This window comes from Centrocercus urophasianus, unplaced genomic scaffold (genome assembly GCF_019232065.1).
Source record: "Centrocercus urophasianus isolate 14NV4802_14NV808 unplaced genomic scaffold, USGS_Curo_1.0 seq_11, whole genome shotgun sequence".
In the NCBI taxonomy this organism is placed as follows: Eukaryota; Metazoa; Chordata; class Aves; order Galliformes; family Phasianidae; genus Centrocercus; species Centrocercus urophasianus.
In genome coordinates this window covers 13,065,242-13,084,038 of record NW_024884253.1, presented here as the reverse complement: position 1 = coordinate 13,084,038, position 18,797 = coordinate 13,065,242, and the positions used below count along the sequence as shown (strand labels likewise).

At 39.7% G+C, this 18,797-nt stretch overlaps 1 protein-coding gene across 1 annotated transcript; it reads left to right on the top strand.

Moving 5' to 3' along the window:
• Nucleotides 1-2,843: 2,843 nt before the first annotated feature.
• MED30 (mediator complex subunit 30) lies at nt 2,844-18,324 on the top strand. The gene is made up of 5 exons (XM_042809006.1): nt 2,844-2,922; nt 3,390-3,595; nt 5,726-5,884; nt 9,057-9,167; nt 18,145-18,324. The coding sequence occupies exons 2-5, from the start codon at nt 3,422-3,424 to the stop codon at nt 18,238-18,240; spliced, it is 540 nt and encodes a 179-aa protein (XP_042664940.1). The 5' UTR covers nt 2,844-2,922; nt 3,390-3,421; the 3' UTR covers nt 18,241-18,324.
• The last annotated feature ends 473 nt before the right edge of the window (nt 18,325-18,797 follow it).

Genomic DNA, 18,797 nt, shown 5'->3' with positions numbered 1-18,797 from the left:
AAAACCCCACAATCCATCTCATCTAATCACAGTCCTTAAATGCTTCCTTTGTCCTATAAATGCAATCTTTGTTGAATTAAACTCCACCCAGTTTTACTATCTGTGTTGGCCACAAACACACTAAAAAATTTATGTGCTGTGCTGTTATCTATCACAGCTTGGTAACAATAAAATTGTGCCTTGCCTGTTTATTGTTGGCTAAGGTTCCAGAAAGTCCCATTATTTTTTCTTGAATCCACACATAAACACAGAATGGGACAGGACTGAGAATGAAAGTCCTTTCCTGGTTAACACTTTTCCCCAAAGCCCATCTGTCACTCTGGAAGCGGTATCAAAGCACTGCTGCTAAGAAATACCACGAGGGGAACCTGAGAGTGAGCATACTTTTCTTTACACAAGCAAAACAAATGATGATCCACGAATTCCAATACTTCTGTTTACTTTTAAATAGAATGATTCATGCTGCCTTGCAAGCGCATTGACTGTTTTACAGAAAATTGAAAGAAAACAAAATATTCTCTTACCTCTCTATTGAGTATTTTTGCTTTGTTGATAAAACACAGCCGCACAAACTTTGTAGTTACTCATGGTTTGAGTTAGAATCTCTTAAAACACTACAGTATCATAACTTATTATTACTTTGAAAATGATAACGTCTGAACTAGTTACTGTTCAAAAAGTTCTAATTAGAAATTTGGTTTAAACTTCAGAGGACTAGAAGATCCTGTGTAGATGCATGCTCTCTGTTAGTTTTTTGTTAGCTTCTCTACAACCCTGTGTAGGAAGAGAGAAAACAAGGACTTGATACTGTGTAGTAGTTGGCAGCATCCTAAGACACTGGTTGAACTGATGCCACAGAAACTGAAACGGATGTGAAAGATGAGCTGTCTGATTTGGACACCTTCCAGATGAAAGTAGTTTGGTCCAAGACCAAACTGAAGACACACAAAGACAGCTTAACTGATTTTTTTAGAAAGCAAAATGTATATTCATCTTTTTCTCATCCAACCATAAAAACATTCCTTATCTGAAAGGAGATTCCTTCTAGTAGTGAAAAATCAGACTTAGATGGCTCCATAGATCGGCAGTGAAGAACGTGAAGGTCCCCTAGCAACATTCTTCAGCACTCTTTGCATGCAGACTTGGCTCTACATTTCAACTGCCTACTGCAAGTAGCAGTCATATACTTTAGTATTTGACTGTACACGGAGCCTGTGTCTGGCAGCACTGAACAGTAGGTGGTCTGAATCGCTCATTACTCTCTGGAACTTAAGATGCCATTGGATTTGGAGCAGCAAGTTAAGCAGTGTGAACAGAGCTCTTGGGCACACAATCAAAAAAGGAAAACATTATCCTTTGTGCTCAGCTCTTGAACAGTTCTTGCATCATTTCCTTAATGTACAGTAAACTGAGATGCAAGCCTTCACATAAGCCCTTAGAAATTCTCTGGGGGCTGCTTTTCCCATGCGTTGTCTAGCCAGACACAGTGGGATATTCTTTTGCTGTCTGAAAATATCTCCCTCTCATTTTTATGAGCAATTTTTTTTTTCAGTCAGTTTAAGACACTCCTTTTGTTGTTGTTGTTGTTGTTGTTTTTCTTTTATGTTAAAATTTTGTTAAAATACTTCATAATTATTTACATTGTGCCTTGGCTAAAAGAGCATGCTACAAAGAGAATGTAGCCAGGCAACAAAAACTTCAGTTTAAGCAATGGGGTGATGTTTCCCCTCATTAATCTGAAGGAAAAAGAAATGCTTTCTGCAGAAAAATGTCTCTGACATTGTACAGTTCTGTCCCTGAATGTTCCTTCTTTCTTAAACAAGGGTGGTACATTATGAGTCATTTCTGGCTTTTTATTGTTTGTTTTTTTTTTTTTTTTTTTTTTTTTTTTTTTTTTACAGCACTACAAATGCAATGCATTTTGTACAAAAGATCATTCATAACATCATTTTTATTACAGCTACTACAGTACAACTACTTTAAATGCTCTCTTCTGCATTTCAGGTTCTTATCACCAAAACCAGAGTTTTAGGTAAGACATTAATGCAAAAAGACAAACTTTGACCCCATTTTTTGCTTGTGAAGAAATTTACTTTCAATTATAAAGACAGACAATAAACACCGTGTAGTGCAGTGATTACTGAATACCTACCAGCCCTCACAAACTTTGCCCTATGTCTTTTAGATGGAGTTTATTTTTCATTGCACAGGAATCACTGTTTGTGCTTTGAAACAGCACCAACTACTTGTTTTGATAGAAAAAAGGAAAATTAGTTTCAACCTAAAAGATGTGAGATTTTAATCGGATATAAGGAGGAAGGTTGTTACGACAAGTGTGGTGAGACACTGGGACAGGTTGCACGGAGAGGTGGCAGACGCTCCATCCCTGGAGACAAACTGGGCTGCACTCTGAGCACCTGATGGAGCTGTAGGCGTCCCTGCTCATAGCAGGGGAGCTGCACTAATTGGCTTTAAGGCTCCCTTCCAACTCAAACGATTCTACGATTCTATGAACTACCTTAGCATAGCCTAAGCAGCCAGGGAGACAACAGAGAAGCAACTTATATGCATTCAAATACTGTGAAACCAGAAGGCGTTTCTATGCGGGTGAAAATATACCTACACAAGAAGTGCAGTGGTACACCTATAAACAGATAGTACGTAACCAGCAATTTCCCAACGTGACCAGCCAAAAACAGTTTGCCCAGCCGCTCCCCTTCGATACAAAACCTGCGCCACAAGCGTGAACCCGCCCAGCCTCAGCCACCTGCCCAATGCCAGAGCAGCAGCCGCAGCCAGCCAGCCCCGCCCCGCTGCCGTGACGTCACTTCCGCCTCGTGTGGCCCGCTCTTCCGGGCGCCGCACACTGCTTCCGCCTCTGCGTTTCCACGGCGACGCGGCGCCCCGGCTTTCTCCGGTCCTGTGAGTAACGGTCGCCGCTCGGCGCCGAGGGCGGCCTTAACGCTGCGTATGTCGCGATCCGCCCGCGCGGTTCCTCGAGTACCGCCTGGGCGGTCGCTGGCTGACCTGCTTGTCCAGTACGGGCCTGTAGCCGCCGAGCGATGCCAGGACAGCGGCCCGCAAGCTGCGGTTTGGGTGGCGGGGCGGGAGAGCCGAGAGCTGCGCGTGTGAAATCGGGCAGCCCTGCGTATCGCCATGTAGCACTGGGGCAGCACCCCGCGTGCAGCTCCGTGAGGCCCGGAAAACCTTGATGATTTAAGGAGCCCTGTCCGAAGCCAAGGGATGTCACAGAGCCCTCTAATATTTGTTGAGTGGTTTTGTCTCAGACAAGACGACCTGTTGAGCAGAGGAAGTATAGCCACGGTAAGAAGTTTGTTGGTTAGAATAGTCTCAGACAAATACTTCATCGTTGTCTTATCTGTGTGCAGGTTGTTTCAGTGGGACCCGTTGGCATCCAGAGATGTCAACCCCACCTCTGGCCGGGGCGGGGATGCCTCCCGGTGCATTCTCAGGAACACAGGCTCAGGCAGCTAGGGAGGTCAATACAGCATCTCTGTGCCGTATCGGCCAGGAGACCGTGCAGGACATTGTGTTTCGAACCATGGAAATCTTCCAGTTACTGAGGAACATGCAGGTGAGAAAACTTTTTTATTTATAATTTGGTGATCATCAGTTCCCTTCTCGTGTTTTTACTACTAAGTGATTGTGTGCACACAAAGATAGTTTGGGGCATTTAAATACATGAATAGGCTAAACTGTCTTGAAAAAGGGATTGGTTGGAGACACATATACAACTCTGAATACATTTGGCTGTTCCTGTGTATTTAGTAAACATGGAGAACATTCACAAATGCTAAATTGTCATTTCTACCACAGTAAATATATTCCAAATGTACTTAATGACTGTTTCACAGAAATATATTAATCACAGAATCACAAAATGGCCAGGGTTGGAAGGGACCTCAAGGATCATGAATCTCCAACCCCCCTGCCACGGGCAGGGCCATCAACCTCCACATTCAATACTAGACCAGGCTGCCCAGGGCCCCATCCAGTCTGGCCTTGAACACCTCCAGGGACGGGGCATCCATAACCTCTCTGGGCAGCCTGTTCCAGCACCTCACCACTCTCTCTGTAAAGAACTTCCCCCTGATGTCCAACCTAAATCTCCCTTCCCTCAACTTAAAACCATTTCCCCTTGTCCTGCAGTTATCTACCCTTTCAAAGAGTTGACTCCCCTCCTGTTTTAAGGCTCCCTTTAGGTACTGAAAGGCTGCAATGAGGTCACCCCGCAGCGTTCTCTCCTCCAGGTTGAACAAGCCCAGCTCCCTCAGCCTGTCTTCATAGGGGAGGTGCTCCAGTCCCCTGATCATCTTTGTGGCTCTCCTCTGGACCCTCTCCAACAGCTCCCTGTCTTTCTTGTACTGGGGGCTCCAGACTTGGACACAGTACTCCAGATGGGGCCTCACAAGAGCCGAGTAGAGGGGGACAATCACCTCCCTGTCCCTGCTGGCCACCCCTCTTCTGATGGAGCCCAGGATACCATTTGCCTTCCGAGCTGCAAGAGCACACGGCTGGCTCATGTTGAGTTTTTCATCCATCAGGACCCCCCAGGTCCTTCTCCTCAGGGCTGCTCTCAAGGACCTCTCCTTCCAGTCTGTATGGATGCCTGGGATTCTTCCGGCCCAAGTGCAAAACTTTGCACTTTGCGGTGTTGAACCTCATCAGGTTCACCTGAGCCCAGCTTTCCAGCCTGTTGAGGTCCCTCTGAATGTCATTCCTTCCTTCTACTGTGTCCACTGCACCACTCAGCTTGGTGTTGTCAGCAAACTTGCAGAGGGTGCACTTGATTCTGTCATCAATGTCATTGATAAAGATATTAGAGAGCACTGGTCCCAAGACAGACCCCTGGGGGATGCCGCTCGTTACCAGCCTCCACCTGGACATAGAGCATTGATGACCACCCTCTGTCTGCGGCCTTTCAACCAGTTTTTTTATGCACTGAGTGGTCCACCCATCAAATCCACATCCTCCAATTTGGAGATAAGGGGAAGATAACTGTTTAGTGAATAGCGAAGTGTATTTATATGAAGTTTATGTTTCTCTGTTTTTGTTAACCTCTATGGAGTAATTTTAAAGGAGTTGTCATTGATCAGTGATATCATTCTTCTGTAGTATTTTCCACTTAAAATGTTGTGACATTCTGTTCATTATTAAAGTGGACAGAATCCTCTTGATTATGTACTGAAGAGAATGTACAAACTTCTTTCATATTTCTCTGTTGACAGCATGCTCTCAACTTCAGAGACAAACATGCAAGTAATCACTCCAGTTCCCTTTTTCCCTGTATTTTCATGTCTCCTGAAATTTCCTTCTGTAATTATTTTATGTAGATACACAGAGTATTACTTTGAATTCGCATTGATTGTCTGAAATGTGACCTGGGTTCGGGCAGAAAGTTTCTCAGATTGCAACAGCAGCCATGCTTAAGCATGGATTAAGGCATTCACTGGAAGTTACAGTGGTCTATAATGACCAGGATGTGGAAGACATGAAGCTGTTTGAGAGCAGTGATTTGGCACGTGAGATGGGCAAATAAGATTCAGATTTTTACAGATAAAGAAAATAGAAATTTCAGACTGTGAGAATATTGTGATGGTCTTATTGTAGAATGCACAAAAAATCTCTCATTTGTCTTAGATTTTTTTATTTCCTATAAGAGAAAATAATATTTATAACTCTTTTGTGTTTTGGTTCTCTGAAGTTGCCAAATGGTGTAACTTATCATACTGGAACGTATCAAGACAGACTGGGAAAACTACAGGAGCATCTCCGTCAGCTATCAATACTCTTCAGAAAACTGAGATTGGTCTATGACAAATGTAATGAAAACTGTGCTGGACTCGATCCTATTCCCATAGAAGTGAGTATCTTTTTATATCTACAAATTACAGGTCAGACTTCGTTTAAAATCCTAGCTGTTTACCTCAGGCTTTGTGCACTCACCAGTTTTTTTCCTCTAGGGGAAAAAAAGGGTCAGGGGAAGTTTTTCTTTTAAGAGGTTGTTTTAGTGGAGTAAGTCTGTGGTGAAACAATTGCAGTAGTTGCAATTCTTTTTCCTTTTAGTGACTTAGTATTTGTTGCTGTGAAGTTGACAGAATGCTCACTTTCCTCGTGTCAGGGTGAATGAAAGTGTCACATCATTTCTCTTATTATGTTTCTTAAATTCTTATTTCAAATTTTCACTGATATTCTCAATCATATTGTTAAATGACTTGACATTCTAACCTTATCTTTAACGAATATAGACAAACTTCTTTTTTAAACAGTCAAATTACTTAATGGCTTTTTTCTTCTACTCAACTGACTCCCGGTTTCTAAGTCATTAGTGGAATGTATGTACACTGCTCTTCCCTCCTTACTGCCAATTATTAGCCTTCTTAATGATACTGCACTGAACAAGACAGGCAGTTATTCTGTGGCTCATGATCTAATTCTGTAGTAATTCATAAAATCATAGAATCCTTAGAGTTGGAACGGACCTCTAAGGGCCATGTAGTCCAGCTCCCTTGCAGTGAACAGGGACATCTACAGCCAGGCCAGGTTGCCCAGTCCTGATCCAGCTTCACCTTGAATGTCTCCAGGAATGGGGCATCTACCATATCTCTGGGCAACCTGTTCCAGTTCCTTATCACCCTCACTGTAAAAAGAATTTTTTCTGTATATCTAACTTAAATCTCCCCTCTTTAAGCTTGAAGTCGTTTCCCCTTCTTCTGTCACCACAGACCCTGCTTCAGAGTCTGTCCTCTTCTTTCCTGTAGCTGCTCTTTAGGTACTGAAAGGCTGCTTTCAGGTCTTCCCAGAGCCTTCTCTTCTCCAGCCCCAGCTCTCTCAGCCTGTCCTCATAGGAGAGGTGTTCCATCCCTTGAATCATTTTTGTGGCCCTCCTCAGGATGCACTCCAACAAGTCCACATCTCTCCTGGGCTGAGGATTCCTCATCTGGATGCAGGTGAGACCTCACCAGTGCGGAGCAGAAGGGCAGGATCACCTCCCTTGCCCTGCTGGCCATGCTTCTTTTTTCGTAGCCTGGGACATGGTTGGCTTTCTGGGCTGCAAGAACATGACTGATGTCTGAAAACATGTGCAATTCCATTGTCACCGATCCACTTGTCTTAAATACTTCAATTTTTGCTTAGATTTTGTTGCTTTTAAAATATATATACATCCATAGCTCCTCAGCCTGTCTTCTTCCCTGACACTGGGAAGTGATTTTGAAAATCACTGCTGCTAATCAGTGACAGTGTTGTCATTGTACTTTATTCTGAGTAGTCAGTAGTATATGCTTAGTTAGATACCCCCTTCAGTGGTTATTTTAAGATTAGGAAGGTAACTCCTTACTTTCTATGAGATAGCATTGGGATAGATTTATCTGCATGTTATCTGCTGTATTACAAAGGGTGTGCAGCAGTTTGTTAGTTTGCTGCCACTTAAGGCAGAAACCCCAAGGTGAGTCCGTTGAATTCCCAGGCTATAAAATTTAGGTTGATGTTACACCTTTCTTAACTTGCGCTACCAAAACCACTTTGTTGTTCTGTCTCTTTTTTCCTGTTTGCTTCTTGTTTATGGCAAGAAATTGTGTCATTACCTTCCATCAATTAAGTTAGTGTCTACTAACAGTATAAAAATATTATATTTCTTTCATTAATGTGTACTGCTAGTTTAATAGGTGATCTTATCAACTTCCTTTTAGCCAACATAATAAGCTGTAAGATTGTTGTGAAGGAGATACAGTTACAGAATTCTCTCACTAGAGAGAACTGCTTTATTTGTGTGTTAGGTGTAGTTCTTTATTTGAATTCAGAGCTTTTCTTACAGATGGGAGGTTTTCAAAGGAGGCATTCTATTTCAGGGGCGTTATTTTTCCTTAAGAAAGAGGAGGAGCTTTTTCCAAGAGTGTTTAATAGCTATGCTATTTTGCTTTACATGGCAGAGGGTAACACGGCATTCTTTGTCCATTTCAATAAGTTTAATGAGCGTGGCCTCCAAAAGCGTACGTGGAAGAAAATATGATTTTCAGAGCTAAGTCAGAGTTTTCAGCAGAATGCTGAAGGTTGCTGCTGAATGCTTCGTATTACACCACAACCTAAGTAACAAGTTAATATGCATTCTATCAGCAACCTGTTCCCTGACTTTTGAACTGTCTTGCTCATTTGCATCACTTACTAATATTTCATTTGTCTGTAGGATGTAGATTTGATCAAGGTTGTACTTTTGCTACCAGCTTTAGCTTTTCTCAGTTAAGGACAGAAAATTCAACAGACTCCATGTGTGCATGTGATGTTTAAATTGTAAGTACGTTATAACTATTTTTGAACAAGGTGTTACTTTGGAAGAGTTTGGCACAATGCATGTATGTGTTTTGTAGCTAGTACATTTCCTGAGTCTTTAAAAAAATTTTTTTGATCAAGAACATACTGATATTCATTTAGAAACTCTTTACGGAAGATCTTGACTTCTCAAAAGCTTACGAAAAAATGCAGTGCATTATGTGCTTGAGGAGATTACAGTGGAAAATCCCTATGGAGAAATTCCTATTAGATAACTGTGGGCCTGATCTTAAGTACAGCCAAACAGAAAACCAATAAAATAGAAAGTCATAATTAGAGTATTAACCAAGTATTTAATCTCCATGTGTAAAGTCTGTCATAAATTATGTTTGGGACATCACTAAAATACTTGATAATGATGATAACTTCGTGTTTGTGTTATTTCATAAGTGGAGTAGTAAGCTTTAAAATCACAGTCTATAGAGTTCAAAAATCCAAGGTTACCTGTGATTGACCTCTTAAAATGTTAATACTGAGCTCTGCCTGCAGTCTAGGTGTGAAAATACGTGCTGTCGTATCTTTTTGAAGCACAGAACTGACTGAGGCCATTGTGAGGCTGTTGGTTTTGAGGTGATGAAGTATGCCTGTCTGCACTTCTTTCTGTTCAGGATGTTTGAACCTTTGAAGGAAACTGTTAGTACCTCCCCTTTTCAGGTTTTTTTTCCTTTTTTCTTCTTTTTAAAAGCTGACCTTTTTTGTCTTCTTAGCAACTTATTCCATATGTTGAAGAAGATGGCTCCAAGCATGATGATCGTGGTGCTGCTAGTCAGCTTCGTTTTGCTAGTGAAGAGAGAAGGGAAATCATGGAAGTAAATAAGGTAAGGAAGTTGAAATGAATTTGTGTAAAACAGGAAGTGTCACTTTGACATTACAAAGCCTAGGTTTCTAGACTGCTGTACTAAAGACCATATGTGCCACATAACTATTCTAGAATTAGTTTTGTTAAACAATTTTTTTTTAGCTGCAGCACTGGCTGCTGTAGGTTTTAGGTACCGTAACAATTTTAACTTATGACTCCTTTTAAAACAGTATGTATTCTTCTGAGTATTCACAGAATCATAGAACGACTTAGGTTGGATGGGACCTAAGAGCATCCACTTGCAGCCCTCCTGCCATGGCAGGGTTGCCACCCACTAGATCAGGATGTTCAGGGCCCCGTTCAATCTGGCCTCCATGGAAGGAACATCTACAGATTCTTTGGGCAACCTGTGCCAGTGCCTCACCACTCTCTGAGTTAAGAATTTCTTAGTAACATCTAACCTAATTTTTCCCTTTTTAGTTTAAAGCTATTCCCCCTTGTTCTGTCACTATTAGACTGGTAAAAAAAAATTGGGCTCCCTCCTGCTTATAAGCACCCTTTGAGTACTGGAAGGCTGCAGTGAGGTCTGCTCAGAGCTCGTCCCCTCCAAGCTAAACAAGCCCAGCTCCCTCAGTCTTTCTTCATAGTAGAGGTGCTTTGATCATCTTTGTGGACCTGCTCCTGCAATGCTCCATTCTTCCTGCAGTGCTGCAATTCAGACCCTTGTTATGGCAAAGTAGAGGGCGACAATCAGTGTTTTATATCGAGGTCATGGTAACCCAGTAGATACAGGCAATACAGATGGAGATAAGGTACCTTACTTGAATTCTAAATATGCATTAGGCAAATGCATTAATAAATGGATATAAGACATCAGATGTCTAAGTATTATCACAATTATGATGTGTGTTGGTAGAGGATTTTCTGGGCTACTTCCTGTATTTTGACAATGTGAGGAAGTGCATTTCTTTTGTGAAGTACAGCATTTATTGAATCTTGACACATTCAGAAAAAATGTACTATATGATAAAGAGGCTGTTAAATTTTCAGTTTGAGTGGCAGTTTGCAATTGAGTACAATTAATATAGACAGATATAAATCTAAAAATAAATATGCTGTAGTAGATGATAATATTGCATTGAGATTAAATATAAGTAGTTTTAACAGATCATAACATTAAACATTGTTCCTGCCATCTGTAAAGTACAAAGATAGGATTAACTAAGTATTTGTGTGGCAGTAATATCTGTAAGTGCTTGGTAAAAAGCAGCCATAATCTACAAAAAGAACTGAACAAAACAGGTGACAGTCTAAAATATTTTTGGAGAGAATTATCACTGGATTTACAGCTTTTGAATTATTTTCAATATTTGCATTTGTCTGCAACAAAGATGTACCAAACTCTTCATAACCCATTCATTTAGAAAAATTCATGTATATTGTACAGGCAAAAATGAGTACTGTGTGAATTTGGAGAAAAGCAGTTGTCTGCTTTCCTGTTGTGTTCTTTCTGTTCAGTGCTGATGTAGCAGGGTGGTATGCATTATATTGTATGTAATGTTACCCTGAGAATTTATGCACATTTATTTGCAATCTTTAAGTGCTAATAAGCTTAACTGTCCATATTTGATATGTTTTTGATAGTTTTATGACATGTTTTGCCCTTGTTGTTGTACTTGTATGCTAATGTGTTTTTAAACCTCCCTGGCGTGATCTTGGGAAGTGAATTTCATAAATGTTTATGATGGGTTTTAAATCTTAAGAAGGTTAATGATGTTACAGGAGCATTAGTAGTAAGTTAGCAATTAAAAATGTATTCAAGCCATCGCATAAATCTGGACTGAAATCTAGTATTTGCATGTGAGTGCCTAAACATAATTTTCAGATTTTCAACAATAAATTTTAAGAAGATAGTTGAACATTCAGTAGTATTTTTGTGAAAAAATGCTTATGTGCTGCAAGGGAAATTGAAGCCTCTTGTTTTTAAGCTGCACTTTTAAAAAATATTATTTTCTTTTTCCAATTTCGAAATTCAAATTGTAATATACTGCAGTTTGGAGAAATGCTAAATGTTTTATGACTAGAAATAATGCAAACCATATTTTCACACGCAGGAAACAAAAAAGGTAGAATCATATTAATCTGATTTCTGATTCTGGCTGCTTAAATAGCCTTCTCTGTTGCTGGCATTCCTGAGAGCTTTTCAGTCCTGTGTAATTGTAGCATTCATCTCCAATTCAGTTTTGGTTAATTTCTTTCAACAAAATTTCAGTAACATAAAGCGTTGATGAAAATGCTGGGACATGAAAACCAATTGACAGATGAAGAAGCTTTTTACATCTTCACTCACTGTCTTTTCTCCCTTCAGCTGCTTGTCCTGATCTCATCTCGCTCTGTTTGCTGTGAACAGCATAACCCAGTGCTTTAGCATTATTGAGACATAGGAATTGTTGGACCTTCCATGGGTTGCTTAAGTCCTTGCTTGACTTCCCAGGCAGTCTGGTCTTTCTAGTGATACCTATGTGTGTTTGAAGAACACCACCTCCCAGTGAGAAGCACAAACAAAACTAGTAGATAATATAAAGGTTTGTTTCATGCTCACACAAAAACTTACCCCCTTTCAGGAATCACTGACTTGAAACTGTACAGTTCTGGTTTGCTCCGGCAGCTCTCTGGAAAGAGGGGCAGCCTCACTTAAGGAAGTGGGAAACATCCCATACTTCCTGTACTTACCATTCACTCTTAGGGTAGAAGAACCTGTTGATGTAGCAGAGTACCAAAACTGCAGTTGTTTTTGATATCAGTTTAACACAGTGACATCTTATTTATTTAATCTGCTGTATTAGACTTAACTTTTAGGTCAGAATATTTAATCACCTAATATTGGCTAAGAAGTACTTGTCCATTAATTAAAAGTATTGATCAGTTTACAAGGTAATGAATTTCTGTCCTAGCAATTCAATAATATCTAACAACTGTAACTTAAGATGAAACCTATTAAATGTAAATTGAGAGAGACTTTACCCATACAAGAACAGAATGCTTATAACTGTGCACAACTATTGTAAGAAAAACAAAAAAATGTATGTTGTTTGTACACACTAACTCTATCTTATGTATGAAGCAATTATTTCCTGCACTTCCCACAACTCTTGGTTATTTCTTTATAATAGAGTCATAGAATGGCTTTGGAAGGAATGATGAAGATCATCTAGGTCCAACCTCCTGCCATGGGCAGGGCTGCCACTCACTAGGATCAGGCTGCCCAGGGCCCCATCCAACCTGGCCCTGAATGCTTCCATGGATGGTATATTCACAACTTCCTTGGGCAGTGTGTGCCAGTGCCTCATTATTCTCTGAGTTAAGAATTTCTTCCTAACATCTAACCTATTTTTTTCCCTTTTTAATTTAAAGTGACTCCCCCTTGTTCTATCACTATTAGACCACGTAAAAGTCAGGCTTCCTCCTGCTTGTGAGCTCCTTTAAAATACTGGAAGGCTGGAGTGAGGTCTCCTAATAGCCTTATCTTCTCCAAACTAAACAAGCCCAGCTCCCTCAACCCTTTTTCATAGTACAGGTGCTCCAGCCCCTTTGTGATCTGGCTGGATGGGGCTTTGAGCAATGTAGTCTAGTGGGAGGCATCCCTGCCTGTAGCAGGGGAGCTTGAACTAGATGAACCAGTGCCTTCCAACCCACTCTATGATTTGTAGCCCTCCTCTGGGCTCACTCCTACAACTCTGCATCCTTCCTGTGCTGGGAGCCCCAAGCCTGAACACAGTACTCCAGGTATCAGTATTTGCTTTCCAGTTGGAAATTGGTGAGGAATTTCACTCTTTTTCTGTAGTAAATAGTTTACTGTTCCAGTATCAATGTAGTATTTGCACTGTTTTGCTAGTAGAATTCCTGTAAGTTTTTAGTGAATATAATTACTGTTTGCAGCAGCAAATGGCAATTTAGCTGCTATTGCAAATTTTTTCTCTATTGCCTTCATATATTTTTTTTTTTTAGTCTGTATATAATATTATACCTACAGGTTTCTTGCCTTCACAATACAGCATCGTCTGTAATATTTTTGAGATGTCAGGCTCAAGTTTTGTAGTATATTTGATAGGAGAGACAGCAGAAAATATCAAATCAGAGACTGAGAATGTTGTAATGTGTGTTGCTGCATTATGGACAGTCTTTTTTTATTGCTTGTTTTTAGAAATGGAGCAAATGCAGCTTTGGGCTTTTTTAGATTCTGCAGGTGGCCCTTTTGAAAATAATTATGCTAGATATTTTTAATTAATCTTTGCTAACTGGCTAACCATGATCTTGCTAGGAGTGGGAAAGACAATCTGCAACCTTTTGAGTTAAGTTGCTACGAATTTACCTCAGGGCTTTTTTGATAATGAAACCCTTGTGCACTGGAACCAATGTTGTTTTGTGGAGTCCTTTCATATGGCAGCAGTTTGCAACTATCCTATCTCTTCAGGGAAGAATTTTGCCTGAAAACTACTTTTGCCTATGTAGAAACTTGATTTCTTTTAAAACTATTTTTAAAAGAGTATAAAGGCAAGTATTTGCCTTTACTTGTATTTCTTATTTTGTAGTTGTGGGATCCTTTTCACCCCAGATATGAGTGTGTACCAAAGAACACTTCAGCAAGAGAGGAAGAATTGTTTCTTTGGACACTGTCTCAGCACATCAGTCTGCACTGAGCATGTTTTCCTGCTGTTTTGGGTACCAAAATGGCTGTCTGCAAGGACAGAGAATTTAGGCTTAGTATCTAGTTCAATCCCTAGGTCAAAGCAGGGCCAACTATTACAGATCCAGTTACTCAGGTGGATATCCAGTAGCTTTGTGAATTTTTGCCTACTACCCCTCATCCTTTTGCTGTGCACATTCAAGAAGAATCTAGCTTTGTCTTTTCTATAATCTTCATTAGGTAGTTAATTAGTGTGAAGGAAACATTAAACTGTTTTAATGGACACTCTTATCTCTCTTTGAGCAGCAGAGCAATGGATACATGGCTTTGCTGTATGGCTCAATACGTGTAGCGTGTTGAGCATGGAGTGGAACACAGGCTGTCACTGCTGTCCCTGCTGTTGTCAGGAGCATGAGCCATTTTCCTACTCACTGTAAGGCTAGAGAGAGACTGAAAACTCAGTTTCTCATTTCCAGGAAGGATAGAACAGTTGTCTGAGAACAAGATCAGAAAAAGTTGCAGATAATGAATGATGAATACATTATATTTAATTGCCCAGAAGTTAGTGTGTTAACAATGAGTACTCTTCTAAACCACTTGAAAAATACATGAATAGCCATATGTGTGTATTTATTATGATCGAAAGTGTTCTTTAATATAAATTGAATGGCCATAATTTAGAACATCAGCTGAAAGCTTCAAGAGAGTTGGAGCAAAGTACTGATTCACTTTTTCCCTTACAGCTTTTTTCTGCCCTTTACACATAGTGTTGTGAGTCTTTTGACTACAAAACTGTTTTCCCACCTCCTTGCCTTAGAGATTTCATTGTGAAGGGCTCTTTTGAAAAAGGTTTCTGACAAAGCTGGAATAAACTATGGCTGGCGTAGTATTTTTTTGTCAAGCAGAAGAGATGCCTTTAAAGCACAAACACATACGTTTGATGTCTTTACAGGCGTCAGCTGGAATGTAGTCTTACTCTTCCACATCATTATCTTAGGCTGAAGAAGAAGAGAATTTTAACAAATAAATTAGGTGCAGAATAATGACTCATAGTGATGTTTGGGTTAAAATCTGAAAGATAACTGAGCTTAATATGAAGAGAGATGGGATCAGTGATTTCACAAATAAAAGTTTTGATACATCTCTGATAGAAATTTGCAGATTAGCCTAGACAGCTTTGATTTCCAATGAAATGAATGTGAACCAAAAATGAGTATTAGTCAAAAATGGATTTTGGTCGAAGCTGAATTTACTGAATCCAAATCTGTACAAAACACATCAAGTTCTTTATTGTGAATTCCTTGAAAGATAGGTACTGTCTGGGTGGATATTATGGTTCTCCCTCTTCTTTTCACCTACTGCTTTTTGTGCTTACATTCATGTTTTCGAAACTGCTCTACCTGACCTAAGGACTGAGGTCCATATTGCTGCTAAAGGGTGTAATCCTTGTCAACTGCCTCATGCTGCCACTGGTATTTGCCATCAGTCAAAGCGGAGAGGTAATCACGCTGGAAATAAGTATCACTGGAGAAAACCCCTCAGGACTGTTTTTTTGGTCAGATCACCTTTCTAGTAGGTGAACAGCAGAAACATGCCTGTCAGATATAAGGTGAATGTGCCTAAGTTACAAACTACCTCAAATAAGATAATTGTTATGTGCTGTCTTAAAACAGATAAAGGCAGAACCTGTAGCATTTACGTAGGATGAAGTGCCTCTTCTTGTTTCATACAACCATTAATCCTGAGAAACAGTCCAGAGATCAACTAAGTCATTTCAGGAGAAGGAGGAAAGAGTGGGAGACAACTTTGCGAGCAATCTGTTCAAATGAAAATTTGTCAGCAGTGCAGAAGCTTCTTTCAGAACTTGTAAGTTTCCCAAGAAGGCCATTTCACCTCCTTCCACGGCAAAGTGGAGATGTCCTTCATTGGATAAGGTTAGAGCCTTAAACAGAGACCAGCACTGCCAGTGCCAGCGTAGGAAGGGCATGCTAATTATATGCCATGATCCTTGCTAGCAGGCTGTGGCAGACGATGATCCACACTGCATAGACTGCTAACAAAGATCTAGCTTTTCAGCTAGGATGCTGTGCTCTCTGAAGTGGAGCTTTTCCCCTTGCCATTTATTCTTTTCTCAGCCTTGCAATCCAGAGACGGTGCTTCACCTTAGATGTTTTTTCTGACTCTGCAAGAAGTAGAATAGAAGAGCTAAGGAAATAAAACACCAAAGAAAAGGACTTAAAATTATCTTCAGATAGAGATAATAAAAAATATATTACTCACCTTTTTACAGACGCTTTGAAATCAAATGAAATCCAGTTCAGGGGTTCACTTGTCTAGCGTAAAAATCCTGTTTCATAATAGTTGCACAAGAAATGAAAATTATTGTCTTATAGAATGAATCTTTTGAATGTAACTTATGCAAAGTTCATACGGGCATATCTACAGAAAAGCATGTAACAGTACAGTTAAAAAGGGATGGAGAGAAAACAGTCTGCAGCACCAGAGGTTAATGGTTCTTCTTTGTCTAACACGTAATCATCACTGACTGCTCAGCCTTCATTTCTGTTGGTGAAGGCTTTGGAAAATAATGAACTGATGTGCCCTCAGTATCAGTGAGTGACAGTTTGCATTAAGCTAGTTGTTTGGATGTTACATTTCTTGATTTCTCTGAGATTAAATGTTGAGGGTGGGAAATGGAAATGCGTTTTTAAATGCCACAGGTATGAACGTGCTTGTTTATCTCATCTCTTGGAGTCTGTAAAGCATCGAATTCTTGTGTCATTATGTTTTGCAGGGAAGCAAAATTATGTCATTTAACTATTGTCATAGCTACATTCTTCTCTCAGTTCTCCCTCTTATCTTTTGGAAAGGAATCTTTGCTCTATATAGTGCAGTTTTCAATTAGCAAATGGAAAAAGATTAGAGAAATGCACGTTGTAACTTAAAATGGTTTTTAGTCAATCAAATGCTTGCTAAGAATTTCCAAATCAGTTCCAAACCTACATCTGTTTTACCTTCTTCTGAGGTGTCAGAAAGGAGTCAGAGTGTGGGCCCTGCTTCCAGGGAACGTGTCCACTGAAATGTGTTCAGAAATATTTCCCTTTCTCAAAGCACAGTGTTCTCCTAAATTTATTACTATGTTTCTTAAGACTTTTCACAGGTCTGAAAAGAATAGGCTTCCCCCCCTCCTTCCCCCCGGACTTCTTTCTGAGCCTGACCAGCTGGACACTTAAAAAACATTGGTTTGTTGTTCACCTGAAAAGACAGGGCTCTGATTTTCAGTATGCTGCTTCTTTTGTTACTTCTTTTTGTCACTGTTACAATTACTTTAGTTACTGAGCTGAGTTATTCCTTTAATGTATTGCTGTTTGTGTAGTACAGAAGAAACAAAGTGATGTAAAACCTGAGACATTTTGAATGGCAGCAAGTCTTTCCTGTGCTTTGGCTTTACTTAGAAATCTGGGCTTCCCTTATGAATTCTATCTCTGATGTGATGAGGCTGACTTTATATCAAATTTGAATGGAATGAAGGGCATGGGCTTGTTGTTAACGATACACACTAACTTATTACTTGGCAGCTTTGATTTGGGCAGGAAAATGGATAAATTGGATAATAAATATGTGTATTACTGTGAAACATGAACAGTTAGGAATATTCTGCATTGGCTTAATGCACTGATCTTCTGTAGACGTAATTTTTAAGTTCTGGTTCCTCAGATGAAAGTGCATTTTCTACTCTTCTGTCCTTTCAGATGTTTTTGCAGGAAGTACACAGTTGTATAGCATTCAGCATACTTGGGAGGACAGCATCACGTAGCTCATCAGAATTGACCAATGTAGGCAGAAGGTGTAGAAAAGCTTGATTGACTTTGTGGTTTTTCAGACTTTGACTTTTAATACCTTGCTTTTCTGAGCACCCAGCTTGTACAGTGCATATTAGCATAAATTTAGCTGTTCCCTGAGCTCTTCTGGTCTCAAATTTCACTTCCTTCTCTTTGCATCAAGTGCTGTCTTTTGGACTTTGGTTAGAGGGCCAATGGCCACAAGCTTGCTCTTGTTGAAGGGATCAAGTGTTTTGATAAAAGAGTGCTGTGAAAAGAAACAGCATTCCTCTCTAACAAAGGTCTTTAACTTCTGAGTGTTTCTTGTATTTTAAGAGTGTGCTTTCAAGAAGATGTATTATCTAATATTGCTCACAGACAGCTGACAAAAAGATACATATAGCATTTCATAACACTAACTTTTCTTGAAATCCTGAGTGTACTGTTTTAACTGATGACAAAAATCTTCTCATAAAATCTTCCCACAGAAACTGAAACTGAAGAATCAGCAACTGAAGCAGATCATGGATCAGTTACGGAATCTCATTTGGGACATAAATGCCATGTTGGCAATGAGGAACTGAACAAGGAAAATCGAACTCCATAACAGAAAATATACAAATATGTTCGAGTATGCTTCATTTTAAGAATAAATATTTTTTCCTACAGCCATATGGAAGCAGTAACTTCAAGTTCAAAATGGGTTTTTTTGTGTGTGTGTGATGACTTATATGGTGTTGGCTTTGTTTTCATAAGAGTCATCCTGCAGATTGTACCTGAACAATTTGCTTAGGTTGATTATAATACATTTTGTAACATAGAGTAATTTGAATTGCTATGCAAGTTAGATCTGTGTAAAATAAGCATTTCTGGATTTTTTTAATAATATATTAAAATACATTTTAAATATATAATCTGCTTGCATTCAGTCTGTAGTGCAAACAACCTATACAGAATGGGAAAATTGCAGTGCAGAACAGTAGCTTCATTAAACTACAGAACTGAAATAAATTATCAGATCTTGTGATGCAATGTGTTTCCCTATTGTAGGAACATGAATTACAAGGTACTGCACCTCAGAAGTTCATCTTACCCTATTGTTGTTATGTTGGTAGCATTAGATAAATCAGAGCAAAATCAA